Genomic DNA, 17292 nt, shown 5'->3' on the forward strand with positions numbered 1-17292 from the left:
CGCAGTAGCCTTCATTCTATTAAATCGCTTGTCAAAAACACATCATGTCTATACCATGGGTGGGAAAACCCCGATTTTTCCAGCGGCAGGCATCGAGTTTTTTCTTTAATACAATTAAGCCCGATTTCGGGGAATTAAAGCCCGGTTAAATGAATACGAAACTCTGATCCAAGGCTTAGGCTGCTTCCTCGTCGGTGCTGCTATCGTACTCGGGGCCGTCGGACACGGGGTAGTCGTAGAATGCGGCGGGCAGGTTGGTCGTGATGAACACGAGGAGCTTCTCCACAATCGTGGGCGCCAGTGAGTTCCTTAGCTTGGAATGAAGCCCATCGTTGAGAAATTGGCGAAGTGCGGTTCTGCAATTAGAACCAATTACACCAGATTTCTCCCAATCTCAGATGAAAAGACAATTAAACCCGATTGTAAAAAACCCGACTGTGCCACCCTTGGTCTATACTCTTTGGTTCTTTCGGTAAAGTCACGTAGGTATAAAATAAATTAAGGTGGGGAAGCACCCGATGACAGATGCTTGTGTTACGCCTGAAACGCCGTGATTTATTTTATTTTCTACCTACGTGACTTTACCGAAAGAACCAACGAGTATAGATTTCTGCAGTCACGAAAGCTTCAAATCAACATCATGTCTACTATACGTTTCTTGTTCAAACCCACCCAGAGTAACATGCAAATCTTTACGTTTTGCACCGGCGGGCAAACAACAACAAAAACCTATCCAGCGGCGTCGACACTTTAATTTTGAAAGTTGTTCTTTAATAAGACGACAACAATAAACAGCAAAACAAAAAACACAAATATACAGGAAACCCCTTGCAAACGGGCTCAAGAGATGAGCGCTGGCCATGCAACCGCCGTGACGCGCTTCAATAAATAGGAGTTGTGTGGAAGGTGAGGGGGGGGGTTCCTTGTGATGTGGAGCAAGCACCGGCCATTTACTCGCACACACCCATGCCCGAGAGAGGCGCACACACGGACGACGACGACGAGACGACGAGACGACGAGGAGGAGACGCCGCCGCGAGATTGGGCACGAGAGAGCCATTCCGAGCATCATGCGGCACCTTCGGTAGACGCGCCGCCGACGCACAGCGGCGCGAACGAGCGGCTCAAGGCGCGGGCGACGACGGCCGACGGACAGAGGCATGCGTGCCAACTTGTAACGCGAACAGAGGACCCCCGTGGTCTTCCTGCGGATCTGAAAAAGCTGGGAGTTATAAGCCAGTGGATCGACTTCCGTTGGTGCGGCGCAGCACGGCGCATTCACGGTCGCACCTCCGCTTTGTGCCGTGCACTTTATAACTCAGTAGTTAACGGATTTGTTCGAACGTTTACTTCGTTTTGTCCACGTAAAGGAAGAGAAACACACAACTTGGTCATTTAAGACAAACTAGACCTTTGGAAATGCAAAAGTGATATTTTGCGTTTTTTTATATTCCCAAAGGACTCAGAAGAACATTCACAATACTGCAAACAACATTTTAGTCACAAGCCCACAGAATGCAGTGAGAATTGTAAAGTTTTTTTCATTAAGTAACTTAAACATATGCAAATATTTATAGAGAAAAAAAACGTAGTGAAAATCCATTTGTCTGCAATAACCTTGTTCACATGCACATTTTGACGTTACATTGCAGCGTCTACGTTTTCCATTTGACCTGCCAGGATACTTTTGTTTGACTCTATGAGCCACAGGCATTTTACTGCACATCACGAAGACTGAAACGAATCAAACTTTAGTACGAGAAATCTACAGTGAACTTGACAAACAAAAAGCATACACAACACAAATGTGAACACAAACTCACAAGAGCACGCACGCACGCAAGCACCACCTACTCTCCTCGGGACAATTATCTGTACTCAAACTACATCACATTTCTGTTTTGACTTGTTTGGTCGTGTGGTTACGGTGAATGAACGGAGAGCATGGACAGAGGGCAGATGCTTCTAAAATGAGGCTGTTTAAGAAACACTCGCGCTCTGTAGAGTTTCTGGTTTTGGTCAAGAGGCACTTTCTTTCATTTAAACTTTCACAAAACGGTAGAGAGCTTCTCTCTGTGCTGACCATCAGGATTTTGCTTTGATTTCAAAAGCAATTTAGGAAAATCTCAACAACAGCAAAAGTGCTTGCCGACAAAAAAAAAGCACTCTTGTTATGTTATGAAAATATCACTGCAGGGCCTCGTTCATAAATACAATCGTCGTGTACCACCAAAACACACACACGTTAGTTTTGTATAAAGACCAAATTCATGGGGTTGGTGGTATGCAAGGGTGGGTGGGTAGCAGAGGGGGGGGGGGGGTGTAGTGGTTTTTAGTTTTAGGGGCACAGTGGAAGGAGAGTTTTGTTCCTTTTCATTTACTTCCACACCCCCAACCCCCCCCCCCCCCCCCCCCCCCAGAAAAAAGCAGAGTTTTCTCGTGCACAGAAAGGAATATAATTGGTGTGGCCCCAGTGTCCTGAATGCTAACAGGGCAGCCTTTGAGGCCTCCCTTCATTCCAATGGCAGGAGCATGGCTGTTAATGGGTGGAATCAGAGGGCCCTTCACCTCTCCCCCATCTTGATGACAACAAAGATGGAGCCACAATGCCCGCGAACCACACCCACCCAGCCACATCGCGGTGCCCACAAAACGGGGTTCCTTTTTTTTCTTTCCCACAATGCCGCGCACAGTACTTGGATGCCTAATTAGGATTGTGAATCTGGGGACAAAATAGCTGAAGGGAAAATATATGGATTTATGGTGATGACATTGCGATAAAATGGTCAAAGTTCCAGCGAGCTTCGTAAGAACGTGCCAGGTCAAGCAGCTCGTAAATAAATGTCTGATTAATACGGTTTCAGTTTTGCCTTCCACTGAATAAAAAAAATCAAATAGCTGGAAAAAGCATATGTAAATACAAGGACAGCCAGACATAATAGACACTGGTAACAAAAAAACCCGAGAGAGATGCAGGGGATAGGAGACGGCCAGGGTTGTGAGAGTGGGCACGCAAAAAAATGAGAATTCGGGAGCCAGACAGAGATGTAAAGAAAGGAAGCCCCTTTTAAAAGACGATGCAGAAAAGGGCATTGCGACAATAGCAGGGAACACGCTGCCCACAAACCCCCACGTACCACCCCCTTTCTCTGCCTAACCCCCCCTCGCATCCCCCCACCGCCGATCCCCGTGTGAATCCCGGCTCCACAGGGGCCTCTTTGTCCCCCTGGCCGGCAATGCTCAGTCGCACAGCACGAGGGATGAACCAGCAAGGGAGGTGGGAGCGACGGGGCGGGCGGGCGGGCGGGCGCAGGAGGCGACTGCCGTTCTGTTTTGGTGGACGAGTGGCTTGAAGGACCCCCCCCCCCGCACCGCCCGCTCAACGTCCCCATCTTCCCGCAACTCAAACCCAGCAAATGGAAGAGGGGGCGGCGGGGCGGGCAGGGGGGGTATAGAAACAGAAAGCGAAATAGACATGGAGAGAGGGAGACGCAGACGCAACACCCCTCACACCCATCGCCCCTTATACCCCCCATCATCCCAACCTCCCGCCCCCCAAACCCCTTCTCTCCGCTGTTCACGGCTAATTAGCGCAGCGGCACGGAGACAAAGCCCGCTGGGTCGTCTCCTCAGCAACAAGGTCGCCCATGGGGTTACAGGGTGAAGGTCAGGGGTGATTTCACACCAGCTGTCCCACTCCATCACCGGCGGGGGGTTGCGGTTTGTGGGTTTTCTCGTTTTAGTGACGAGAGTGGGAAAGGAGACGGCGGGTGCCGGTGGCCAAGGGGGTTGAGGGGGGTGCTGGCTGCCATCGCGGTGGAGGGAACGTGCGGAGGCCACGTTTTACAGATTTACAGGCGGGGGGGGGTTAGAGCGCGCAAGCAAGGTGGTGATTATTGATTGATGACGGTGATATGATGATTGATGATGACGGTGGTGATTAATGTTTTCGTTCAGCTGCTGTCACCAGTTTGGCTGTGATCCACGCATGCCTTTACTCGTCATAAAGCTCAAGCCAGCCACCCAAAATATGTACCTGTAACGTTAATGCAGTGCGTATAAACGTGAGCGTGTATATATACGTGTTGTGATGCACGTGGTCATGACGGACCACGGTCATCCCGCGGAATTCTGGGGTCAATAAAAGCCACACAGGGGTATGCGTGTAATCTCAATGCATTGTTATATCTAGGGCAAGTAAAATCTCCATAGGCCGCATGAGGACTTCGCGAAGAGAATCCACCCAAGAAAACAGAATACGTTCAACGGCGTGAGCAAAATAAAGTGGTCAAAATATTTAACAACAAACAAGCAAAGCAAAGTGGTGGGGTATTCAAAACCAGAAACCAGCCACCAGTGGTAAGCCTTTAAACAATATTCAAAATTTTGACATCCTGGCAAGTGACCCATTTCATTTCTGCTCCAGACATTGCCTTTCCTTCAGTAGTTAAATCCGCTGAGGTAAATAAAACACATTTTAGTCACCAATAAAACTCAACCACAGTTTCGAGCACATGAATAAAAATGTGGTTGGGTTTTAAGTTTTTTTGTTGCCGTGACGGCAGACAAAGCGTGAGAAAATAAAGTACTGCATTTTTTTAAACGAAACTTAAACGACATTCAACGCAACAAGTTGATAAAAAACAAAGTGCTTTCACACGTTAAATGTCAATCGCCTTCAATTAGGTAGCCACGCGAGTCGGGAGGGTGTCTTTCACAATGGGGTCACTATACACCGCGTGTGTGTGTGTGCCTGTGTGCGTGTATATGGGGAGCAGGGTCGTGTGGTATTTATTAGCAGACCCAGGTGTTGGTCCATCCAGGACCAACACCTGGGCCACCCCTGGGCCTGCCCTAGGTCGACTCAGCCTCAAATGAGTACCTGGTGCGGTGTGTAAACATCGCCACTAGGGAGACAAAGGCGGCCAGGCGTGGTGCTTGCCATCCCACCCCCTTCTGTGGTGTGCCGGCCTTCATAGGTGCTCGCTAACAGCACTTGCCCTAACAGTCTGTTAAAGGCTTTATAGGGATATCGTTGTCTTTCTGTGTGTGTGTGTGCGCGTACAAACAAAATAACACCCAAGCAAAACAAGTGATGGGAAAGGTGTCAAACAATAAATAGTGTGAGATGCACAATGGCAAGAGGGAAGCTCAGCTCAGCTCAGCGGTTCTGCTTCAGGGTGTAGCGAAGTGCTTGGCAGGCAGTCGTTGACGTTGGGCGTGAGGGGGGCGGGGGGCAGGCGAGGGGCACGAAGGCAGTCAAACACACGGCGACGCAGCCCCCCTCCGCGAGTTTAGGCACCACCAGGTTTCTGCTTGGTTGTGTCGTAGGCTCGCACCACTTCCTTTTGCGAAACGACACCGTTTTCTTCTTGCGAGAAGGCAAATCCGCCTGTTGGGCATACGCAGAGACAAAACACAAAAAACACCCCCCCCGCCAATTATCCCTGGAATTGACGGATGGCATTAAGAACAATTATCAGTACCTTTCTTTGGACTAACCAAGCCTACAGCTGGTACCTGCTGCAGCAAGAGAACCATCAGGCTTGGTTAGGCCAGAGGACCGGCGACCTGCGGCTCCGGAATGAAATGCGGCTCTTTAAAAGGACCGATTCGTGCCTTGCGGCTCTTGAAATATTGAAATTTGTTAAACGAATTCTAACAAAAATCCCTCTGCTTGTTATTTTGATTGCCGACTCCTCGATGAGACAAAGGCAGCCGTGCCACCTGTTGCGCTCATCACGCTTCCTACAAGCCAGATTCAGATGTTGCCTCGTGTCACCAATTCAACCCAGATTTTGGCAATTGTACTGCAGTGTGCTAAACGTCACAACGTGTGCATGCACACACACACACACAAGACTAAGACCACCCGTAAAGCCTTAACAAACTGTTGGGCAAAGCAAGTGCTATTAGCGAGCGCCTATCAAGGTCGGAATCGACTCGGGTTGCAGGCTTCGTGGCGCAGCACGCTAACCATGCACATGATCGCATCGGTGTAAAGTACAGTCAATGTTAAAGCACCGCGCGCCAAATAACTGCAGCACGCGCGCATACAGCTGAACCACCCAGCCTCAGACTCACGGAGGAGACTCTGGTCCATGGACTCGGAGCGACGCAACCCTGCCGTGTTGGTCCTCCGGAACACGTTCTTCAGGAGGCGCGCTCGCTCCGTCAAGCTGTCGGCGTACAGCAGCAGGCGGAAGAGGTGACAAAAACGTGACGACGATGGTGAAGAGACGATTGCCGTCATCGTAACAACTGCCCTCAAAATTTACCGCGCCACTCCAGTTTCCGTAAGCAAAGCGTCATGGCCCAAGGAAGATAATTTGCGATGGGTTAAGCGGTGGCAGGCAGCCTATGAGCAAATCACACAGTGCTATAGAGCGCTTTTTCAATTGTGACCAGCGACCTGGCCACAACTGATAACTCGACGAAGTGGCTTGTGACGTGGACATTTCTAGCAGCCAAATACTCTGAACGCATGTTTCTAAATGTGAAAACCTGAGGACCCGGAGAAAATTCCAAGCGACCACGTGGAGAAAGACACTCAAACTCCAAACATAAAGCAGGCATTTTCAGGGTCGGGATCGGACCCACGACCCCCCGCGCACCGGGTGAGGGAGTCAACATCCCGGCATCTCAGCACACTCGATCTCAGAAGCCAAACCGGGGGAGAGCGTGGACAGCACCTTGCCAGACGACCGCCACGCACAGCGGCTGCCACAGGGCCGCGGAGGCGGGCGGGGGGGGCTACGTGGTCGGCAGTAGAGGGCAGAGCAGAAAAATCGATTATTTTCCTGTACTTCAATGAATGCTTCCACGTCTATGCTCACCACCTTCACCGAACCGCACTGATTAGCGTGGCGAAGTATGGTCTAATAACGTCCACGGCGAGCTGCGTGGGTATGGGGGCGGCCCTCATCCTGCAGTGGATTGGCACAGGAGCTGTGTGCGTGTACACATAGCATTTGGAAACCAACAGTGGTCATGTTTGGATAACCGTGTGGGATTTCCACCGGCGGTTCACGGCTCCACCCACAAGAGATGCGCACCGCACTATTCCGCCTGTTTAGACAAGGAGACGCATGGACGTCTCTTTAAAGTGGTAATTATTGGAAAGACGGGGGATTACGTCTTTAATTCAGGCATGGAGTGGACGCCGCACCTCTTTCCACGCTGGTGTTCCATGAGAACCTTCTCGGGATCCTGGCAGGCAGCCTCTTGCTCCTGAACCTCATCCATTAAGCTCTTGAAGCAGGTACGTTTGATCCTGGTCAGTAAATACAGAGCACGGACGCGCAAACAAACACACGTAGACACACACGCGTACGCTAAGATGCTAGGGTCCGTGATGAGCGTGCGTTTGCATGCACACCAAAGATAAAGATCCCCCGTGTAGCCTTATCAGACCGAAGGGGCAAGTGCTTTAAGCGAGCACCTATGAAGGCCGGCACTGCACACAAGAGGGTTGGTGTCCAGCATCACAACCGGCCGCCTTTGTCTCCCCAGTGCCGATGTTTACACACCGCACCAGGTACTCATTTGAGCCGACCTCGATGAGGGCCTGGATACGTTTCACATAATCGTCACTGGTTTTAGCCGTGATAATGTATTGAACTCGGGTGGTCAAGTTCGTCGCGCAGCACTCTAACCACTGTGCCACGCCTCCCCTTCACGCACGCACCTATAGCACCGTCACCTGCAGACAGAATAGACAAACGACAAGCCAACGCGTGGGCGTACGTCAGCGCGTGCGAGAACGTTACAGAAATGTGCAAAGAACTAAATCAAATATATCTTTGCTGGGTGTCAAAATAAATTAAACAAAACTTACACTAAAACAGCGCTGCGAGTTAAAAAAAAAAAGTTCAAGGACGAAGAGAAAAAAAGGAACGCAGTTCACAGGGAGAGAGCGAAGAGAAGGGCGGGGAAGGAGGTAGGAGATGAAAACGTCGTGAATTCATACATAAAAGTGGGATATTAGGAGGAATGGAGAGGGCTCTGGGAGGCGCGGATCAAAAGGAACGGCTTTGTGGGGGGGTAGTGAGGATGAGGCGATCCTCTTTCTCAAGGGTCGGGGTGAGATCAAGAGGCAGGTGGTCTGCAGCATGGCACTTTCCCACTCGGTAAATGCGGTGCACCAGGGCAAATATCATGCGTGCGAGACCATGTGCTTAGTTTGCGTGTAAGTAAGCGCGTGTACATGAGGTTGGAGCGGTGGTGTAGCGGTTAGCGCGCTGCGCTATGAACCCGGCGACCCGGGTTTGATTCCCGCTCACGGCCAACACCAGTAACGATTATCTGAACCGGTCCCGGGCCTCCCCTAAGTCGACTCAGCCTCAAATGAGTACCTGGTGCGGTGTATAAACATCGCCGCTAGGGAGACAAAGGCGGTCGGGCGTGGTGTTGGCCACCCACCCCCTCGTGTACTGTTGCGGCCTTCATAGGTGCTCGCTAACAGCACTTGCCCCTAGCCTGTTAAGGCTATACGGGGGATCTTTGTTGTACATGAGCACTTTGTTAATCCGCTGCTGGATGAGGGGTTTTCCCACGTCGTGCGGGTCGCGGGGCGGGGGGGGTATTGGTTGGTACTTCACCAAGCCCGTTCAATGTTGTTGGTGAAATGTGGGAGCACGGTGCAATGGATTTTGATGCATTGCCCCCTCTACTGGCAACGTAGCCCCGCAGCAACCCTCGATACCTGTTGTACGCACGGTGGTTTGCCCATTCTAACACTTTGCAGACTCAACCCCAATTCGTTTCCGAGACCTGACAAGGGCAAATTCTGGGCGATTTGGGTCGTGGGCGTACGTACAAGCGAGGCTATGATATGTACGGACACTCACGGCTATCGACCTTTTGTGAAGGCAGGAAGACAGTTCTGTTTGAGAATAGGTTTTCAACTTTTTTTTCTGGCAACAAAACAGCTGTGTTGAGATGTTAGAACACCAAACCGAAACCTTTTACAAGGAATCATGTCTGCATTTACCACAATACTTGTGGTCAGAATGCAAAGAAAAAAACACTCTGATAATATATGCATTGCCCTTGAAACTGATTGATCCACACCAGAGACAGCTTTCTTTTGAGCCTCGTCTCAAAACGGTGTTAGACCAGAGGACACCAAAAGGCGCACAAGTCCTGTTTTGCAAGTAGTTGAGGCTTTTAACGTTGGACGTTGCCACACTCATCTGCACGCATACGCAGGCGTAGGGTCACAGGTGAAAAGTGATAACTGTGACCAAGTCAGCTCAAAACTGACATTAGCCATAATAACATCGATAACTAATCTCTATTAGCAGTGGCGATAGCAATCTAATAACGAGACTGACATGTATATTGTACTTTACATGGATAGAGTAAATTATGTAATAACATTTACTTTCATTAATGAATACAAGTTGGGTACAATAAGGCTTTCTGGTTTCACCTATTTTCGTTTAATTTCAGTTATATTATCATTAGATAAAAAAATATGTGCGTGTAAAACTATACAGTGAAAACACACTCTAATAATGAGATTTGCCGATGGCTTTACTTGCGAATTATTCGAGGTTTCACATCGTGCAACGAAAACAACGAGAAAAGGGAGGTAATAAAACGGTTAAAATAAACACTCGGCGGATCAAATTCAAATCCTGGCCCCCCCCCGCCGTCCACCATCCCCCCACCAAAAAAATAATTTCGGCTTTTAGGATTTCCTCTCAAATGGTAACAGCTTGACGACGAAGTGGGGTGTGGGGGGAGAGGGGAGCACTTTGGAGGGAGAAGCCACAAGCCCCCCCTCCCCAACCGGGTCTGTGAGCGCATCTGAGCAGTCACGGTGGATAATTGACCGGCGCTGGGCGAAAGCGTGTGGGGGCTTGCCAGCCCTCGCGGGGATGGCATCGACCCTCGTGGGTGGCGGCGGCGGTGGTGGAGGTGGGGAGAGAGAGAGAGAGGGTGGTGGGGGAACGGGTGGGCAACTCTGAGCCCCCCCCCCCCAGGAGCAGCAGTCGTCACGCGGTGCCCCTAATTGCTGTCGTCCCCCCGGTAGCGAGCGCAGTGGGGCCCTCTCGTTCGAATTTATAACGAGATTTATTTAAGCGTCCTTCAACCCCTCCAAAAAGCCTCGCTCGAGGCCTCGAGACTCGGCACTGAAGAGGATGCTGCGATGAGATGTTCGGCCAATTCCTTACAGAGGTGCATGTGAAGAACAATGTAAACAACATGCGATGCTAGACTTTCCAATTAGGCAGCACAATGGTAATACATTTATAGATACCCCACTAAAATAATGGGTAGACATGAGAGATTTCCAAAGCGCCACCAATCGCTATATACATTCAATATTTTAGCACACTCCTGTGTGAGTTACGGAGAAATAGCTTTCACAGAAGATCACAAGAATTCCCGGGTCATTAAAAATCAGTGGCGTATCAATAAATTAATCACCCCATACGTATAAAATGTGACAAAGATAAACCTACAGTGAATGAAAATCGAAATAACGTATCAATATCTCGTGGGCAAAAAAAGCCCTAGCGGTAAAATGTCAAACTTTCTCTTTTCTTCCCAACCATGAAAAATATTGCTCTTCCAACTACTTTCACTATTGGCACACACAGCCAGTCCAGCAGTAAGATATACATTCACTGTATTGAGGTAAACACTAAACCGAGCCACAGTGTGCGTGCGTGTGTGCGTGCGCTCAGCTGCGAGGTATAAACAGCCCGTAAATGAACTACTCGCCTTCAGAATAGTAAGTGGGTATGGTCAGAACACGTCGCTCGCAGCAGGAGTTACGGCTGGCGGTTGAGACCAGCGGCAGAGTCGCAACCCAACGAGTGATACAACGCCACAAAGAGGACGTCCGCATGAAGCGATGGGATCGGCTCGGGCGAAGTCGCTGGGTGAATTTCGGCATCGCGAGACTGTGAGGGATGGTGGTGGCAAAGAGCTTTATAGCTCATCGGATTCCTCCAGTATCAATAAATATCCTGATTCTGGCTTGGGAAAGCCTTCATCCAGCAGCAGGTCGATCGTGGCTCATTTATGTGTGCTGAACTTCTTTCGCACCGTACGTAGCCGACCGTGCTAATCGATCGCGATGAAAATAGACTGCGTCACTCACGCCATCCACGCCACGTCCCGCATGAGGCACACGATCGGCACCAGAAAGAGGCCCATCCAGAACACGCCCGACCTGAAGAGGGCACTCGCCTGTGGACAAAACACAAAGACAAAGACTAAGATCCCCCGTATAGCCTGAACAGACCGTTGGAGCAAGTGCTGTTAGCGGGCACCCATGAAGGCCGGCACGGCACACGAGGGGGTGGGTGGCCAGCACCATGTCCGACCACCTTTGTCTCCCCAGTGGCGATGTTTACACACCGCACCAGGTACTCAATTTGAGTCTGAATCGACCTATGGGAGGCCCAGGAACGGTTCAGATAATCGTCACCGATGTTGGCCGCGAGAAGGAATCGAACCCGGGTAGCCGGGTTCGTAGCGCAGCGCACCGACCGCCTGTGGGCAAAACGCAGACACATCGACGCACGCGTTCACCACCCCACCGCACTTGCGATTCACACACCCCGGCTTCATACCCTCTCATCAGATCTAACAAAGCCAAGCAGGCTGGGGCCTGGACAGCGCCGCTTGAAGGGCCGACCACCGTTTTATGAAGGTGTCGCGGTGCTACGTTGTCAGAGGGTCGAAGAGCGCCACCCGCCTTCACCATCTCTGAGCAGTGTGGTGAAGCACAGGCAAACAATCCCCACGACCTGCATGGCGTGGAGAGGCCTTCATTCTTCAGCTGGACTTGTCCGTTGCAACTGCTAAAATGAATGCAAAGTGATAGGTTTTTAAGGATGATTTGATAGCAGTTTTTGATGATACCCAAATAATATACCCCACCCTGTGGGGGGGGGGGGGTGTGAGAAAGAAACCAATGTAAAGTGACTTCATATTTAAAAAGAAACCACATTACAGTTAAAATATATAAAGATATAAAATCTGTGAAAACTTAATGCGTGAATTGAGTCAAACGTTGCTTGCAGCATGAACCCAGAACCCACAACCACGTTCACATAATGAACACACCTGCAAAACACTGGAGTCCATTTATTGCAGTGTTGAAACATTCACATGTACATGTTTGTCTTTTAAACAGTCTCAAGGGAACAAATAGAAAAGACAATCCAACCGCCCTTTCATCACTTCCAAGTATGTGCGCATTGTTTGGCAGAGAACATTTACCGGAGAGTAACCCAGTCGTAAGAAATGCTGGGTGCAAGAAGAAAAAAAAAACACCGTCGACAATAAATAGTCAGCGTCGATTGACATATTCGGGGTAAATTCGGGCAGTAACGAAACGCCGAGGGGGCATGTAGGTCGCCTGAACGCGCTCGTGTCTGATAGTGATGAGCTGCGGACAGATGAGCAAACAACCGAGCATTATCGTTGGCGCGCCTTCCCTGCCTTACATGGTCTGCCCCCAAAATCCCACCGTTGCAATTTAAACTCCACATATGAGACCACCAAGAAAGCTTTAGGCATTGTATTTGTAGAGAGTGGGGGGGTGGCAGGGAGAGTTTGGTGGGTGGGTGGTTGGTTGGTTGAGATCCAGAGGCTATTGCGTCAGAAGCTGTTAGAGAGAGGGAGAGAAACTGAAATGACTTTTAAACTCTTTCATGGAAAGAATATAGTGTTGATGCTGAAAAAAGTTGTGTTTTTTCATACTTGAATGTGCCCAAGGCAATGGAACACCACTGGCCTTGCTCACATAACCGTGTCCGAGAAAAAAGAACGACAGCGGTCTAGCAGAGATAAAACTAAAACAACACCGCGAAAAAATATGCAAGGAAAATTAATTCATCCCCAGGCCAATGTCCGTGCAAACACATGCACGCACATTCAGCACAGGACATTCATCTGCTTCGGCTGAAACGCCACGTGCCAAGGGTTGGTTCAAAACTAAACGCCTTGTAGAAGATTTTAAAGTGAGATTTGCATTAAACTACCAACAGGGTGTTATTTTATGACTTTCCATCTCACAGCTGACGCAGGCAGCGTCCAGCAAAACTACCCGGAAAACGACTAATCCAGGACCTCGTGCTCCGGCTGACATTTCAAGAACAAAAGCCCAAGGGTGCCGTGGGGGGAAAAAAAAAGCATCCCAAATCTAACAGGTGTCCATTTTTTTTGTTCCTTTTAACAGGACAGCATGATGCATATTTTAGGCTGCATTTAGGCTGCCCCCGTGCCAACAGGTGGCCTGGATTAGTCCCGGTGCCAATGCTCTTCGGCCCAAAGATAAACGGTGCGAGTGATGGCCACGGGGTCCTGGTGCGTGCGGGAGGCATTTCAGGGTTTATGCGGAGGTGGCATGGCATGGAGAAGGTCTTGACCCTCACAGCGGGTATTTTCAGTGCAGCCATCGATCACGGTGCATTAATGCCACGATGCACATACACGCACAAATACAAAGACCCCCCCCCTGTATAGCCTGAACAGACTGTTGGGGCAAGTGCTGTTAGCGAGCAGCACCTATGAAGGCCGGCACGGCACACGAGGGGGTGGGTGGCCAGAACCACGCCCGGCCACCTTTGTCTCCCCAGTGGCAAAGTTTAAACACAGTCATAAGTGCGCTTTGCGGATCCACGCTGGCTGCTGCCTTGGTAAATCATCAAATGAACAGCAGAACTCGTTGAGCTTAAATATCTTAAAATTGTTTTTTCAAGCCACTCCTAAGATGGCAAAGTGAATTACAAGTAACACACCCGTTTGTAATTCCAGGCAGCAAGCTGTAAATTGTATTTAATGTGCTCAGAAAGATACCCAATCAATATGCGGAGTGGAGGGGGGGGGTAATCTATAATATTACATCAAGCAAACATTTTAATGTACTATAAATAGAATGTGGATTTTACAAGTGGTCCCATTGCAACGTGACTGCATACAATCAACTGGACACTCAGCATGGTTTGGATCTCGCATAATCCCAGCCACACACGATTTGGAAGCCCCTCCATCCACGGAGAGGGTGATAAATGGCATTTCGGATGCGGCTTTTCACACGCCGCTTTCGTGTTCGAGGCGGCAGGGAGCCCAAGGGCTCACGACTTTAGGTACCCAGTTTTCCCCAACACCCCACCGCTGCCACCCGTTAAACGCATACAAAATGTCGAGCACCATCTGCGAGAATTAGAAAATCCTTTGCAACATCACCTCCCAAAAAGGAGAGGAGAAAAAAATGCAGCACTGTTAATTTTTCACACGCGGTTAACTGGCGAATTAAGCCGTCAGGTTATCCATACTCTTCGTATTTTAACACCAAAGCAGTTACATTTTCCGTTCCAACGTCGTAACAGAAAATAAGAACAACATCCACTGCATTTATGAATCAATGGGATTGCTCATACTGTACAGATTCATTGTTTTGATTCATTGTTGCAGCTTCCCGATCGCTACCAATCAGCACATGTGCTGCACATGCAGAGAGTCTGTCAGCAATGCCCTTATGCTGTGAGTCAGAGTGAATCTCTGCCAAGATAAACTAAATGTAGGTTACAGTGGCCATTCCGCTCTGCCCATGTGCATTTCTATCCTCAATCGCGGCAGCTTTAGTGGGCAGACGTGCCATGACACACCGGGAAAATGTATCCGCTGAAGGTTAACGAAAAGTGGATTTGACATGGCGGTGGTGCGATGGGAAAAGGGCTTTGAGGGCCCCTCTGCTGTGTAAGGGATTTAGTGAGAAGCCAAAATGGACAGGCAGTTGTTTTTTTACAGACGCTCTCATGGGCTCTTATATCTTCCCCTCCATCTGTCCCACCGTCTCAAACCACGTCAGTCACAGTTCACATGCATGCTACTCAACGGGAGAGGTGACAACAATGACAAAGCCGCTCTTATTTTCGGAAGTATTGACATATTGGCACTGACGCGTGCTTGCGTCTGCCGAAGATTGGTAAATCTAAAATTCTTCCAGCGCCAGAAAGGGCAATGTTTTGCTGCGACTAGAACAGCTCTCAGGTGAGGCACGTAACGTCCCGGATGTAACGTTTTATCTACTGCAGGTGCCTCTCGTAATCGCCTCCTCGCCCGTGCGCCTTATCGCACGCTTGATCCACCTTCGCCATCAACAGACGGCAAGGTACGGAGACGAACGACGAAGCACGGGCGTGAAAAACACACGTCCCGTCCCTTCTCCTCACTCCTCGCCTTTCAGCCCCAGCAAATCCCCAACCCCCCCCCCCGCCACCCACCCACCACGTCCACAAAAAATGACACCCCCGACGTTCTCATCATTCCAACCCGGAAAGAACAAAAATATATTTAATTAACGTTCGTAAAATCCAGTAAAACTCCTCCGCCACGTCGCGACAGCGTCCCACTCCATCCCCGGCAAGCGTGGCCCAGGCTCCCCCTCTCTCCCTTCTCTCACATCGCAAGCTCCTGTCTAGAGGGAGGCTGGGACCAATGGAATAATTGACATTTTAGGTGTAATTATAGGCCGTTGGCATTATCCCCGAGGCTCCTTTAGGGGCAGATTGTTTGCGGCTAACGAGAAGGGGGGACTGGCAGCTGCTGCTGGTGGGGGGGGGGGGAGTTGGGAGTTGGTGGGAGGAGAGGGGCAGCTGGGATGAGATGGGAAGATTTGCAGAATGAACATAAAATCATGGACGAGGCACGCGGCAACACAGAATTGTGTGCGAGTGTTGAAGGAGAACACTGCGGTGGTACAATGACCGACAGACGGAATGCTGGAGGTGATCACATGTCCCAAAGGTATTGTACAAGAAGGTGGCGGCAGCTTTGGGGGAGGCATTCATCCAACTGTGGATTGATCATGGTGGATGATGTTTCCAATGTTCTTTGTAATAATCTATTTATATATTGATTAATAATAAGGTGGAATTCCCATGCATTGGCAATCACCATCTGTTAGATCCCATGGACTTTGATCTACTTGTTGGCTTCTCTTTTCCCAGATTTAAAACTGCAGACACAACATAAAACCCACATGTTGGAAACCACACAAACATCACGAGAAGCCATTCAGTGCAACTCTGAGCTGTTTTTCTTCTGTGGCTGCAGATTTCAACCGCAACACATATGCTACCGGAAATCCTTTACACAGCAATTTAAAACGCCTGAGTTTTGTCAATATTCTGTTTACAATTTTCCTTTTTTCTCTTTTTGTCCATATGCACAGATAGAAGCGTCTTGCCATGAGGCTCGTGTTACACAATACATGTATTTAATAATGCAGCCGCTACCACAAGAACTTCCCCCACGATTTTTTTGTTGTTGCGCAAAGGGATGAGAGAGATGATTGTAGGAGCAGATTAACTCCCTAGGGGAGGGAGACAGTCACTTGCATAGTCAACCTCCGTCAAAAAAAAGAATCACTTCCCCCATCCGCACAAGCACATGTGAACACGCGACAAAGATTAAGATCACCCGTATAGCCACGGGACAGACTGCTGTGGCAAGTGCTGTTAGCAAGCAGTGCCTGTGAAGGCCGGAAAGGCACACCAAAGATACGGGTATGGCGAGAACCAAGCCCGGTCACATTCGTCTCCCAAGTGCCAATGTTTATACACTGTGCCAGGCACAGTACTCATTTAAAGTCGAGTCGACTTCGGGTAGACCGAGTACTCCAGGACTGGTGTAGATATTTGGCACTGATGCTAGCCGTGGAGACAAATCGAACTCTGGTCGCTCTGAGTTCGTCAGCGCAGTGCACTAACCACTTGAACCAACGGCTCCACCCACACATGAACACACATGCACACACGTGCACACTAGCATTCCTACTTGTGGAGCTAAGTGTACGGAGAGCACGAGTTGGTGGGTTAGTACACCTGCACGCACACAAGCATGCACGCACGGGCTTACACATACACAAATACACGTGAACACGAAGCACGCACACGGTAAACTGTGCAGGGCCCAAGGCTTTGCGAAATCCCGCAAGGGCCAATGGGGAAAAAAAAGAAGTTCAGTCGGATGTTTTTGTTTTGAAAAAAACCCACCGTGTCCAATAACCTCAAACACCCCCGAGAAGCACGTCGCGTAAAGGACAAAAGAGGAATAGATTTCTTGTTTTATGCAACTCAGATTTCATTTGTGCTCTGCAACAACAACAAAAATCACACGTGCAAGCACGAATTTAAGTTTTTTCAGTAAAGGACTTTACACAAAATGGCAATCGTTTTTTGCATGGAATCTGTCCAGAGCTATTTTATGCAAATCTGTGCATTACTAAACAAAGCTTTCTCCAGCACTGCCCAAGCACTT

The 17292-nt window shown here is 49.5% G+C and overlaps 1 protein-coding gene across 4 annotated transcripts in view; it reads right to left on the minus strand.

The window, feature by feature from the left end:
- Positions 1 to 749: 749 nt before the first annotated feature.
- The window catches only part of ATP8A1 (ATPase phospholipid transporting 8A1), a 107963-nt gene continuing 91420 nt past the window's right edge, over positions 750 to 17292 (minus strand). For all 4 annotated transcript variants that reach the window (XM_078863263.1, XM_078863266.1, XM_078863265.1 and 1 more), the window contains exons 33-36: positions 11117 to 11205; positions 7169 to 7273; positions 6085 to 6179; positions 750 to 5392 (exon numbers count right to left, since the gene is read on the minus strand). In XM_078863263.1, the coding sequence (XP_078719389.1) occupies positions 5295 to 5392; positions 6085 to 6179; positions 7169 to 7273; positions 11117 to 11205 (387 nt within the window). In that variant the 3' untranslated portion in view covers positions 750 to 5294. The remainder of the gene's footprint in view (positions 5393 to 6084; positions 6180 to 7168; positions 7274 to 11116; positions 11206 to 17292) is intronic.

Source organism: Lampetra fluviatilis, chromosome 15, assembly GCF_964198595.1.
Source record: "Lampetra fluviatilis chromosome 15, kcLamFluv1.1, whole genome shotgun sequence".
In the NCBI taxonomy this organism is placed as follows: domain Eukaryota; kingdom Metazoa; phylum Chordata; class Hyperoartia; order Petromyzontiformes; family Petromyzontidae; genus Lampetra; species Lampetra fluviatilis.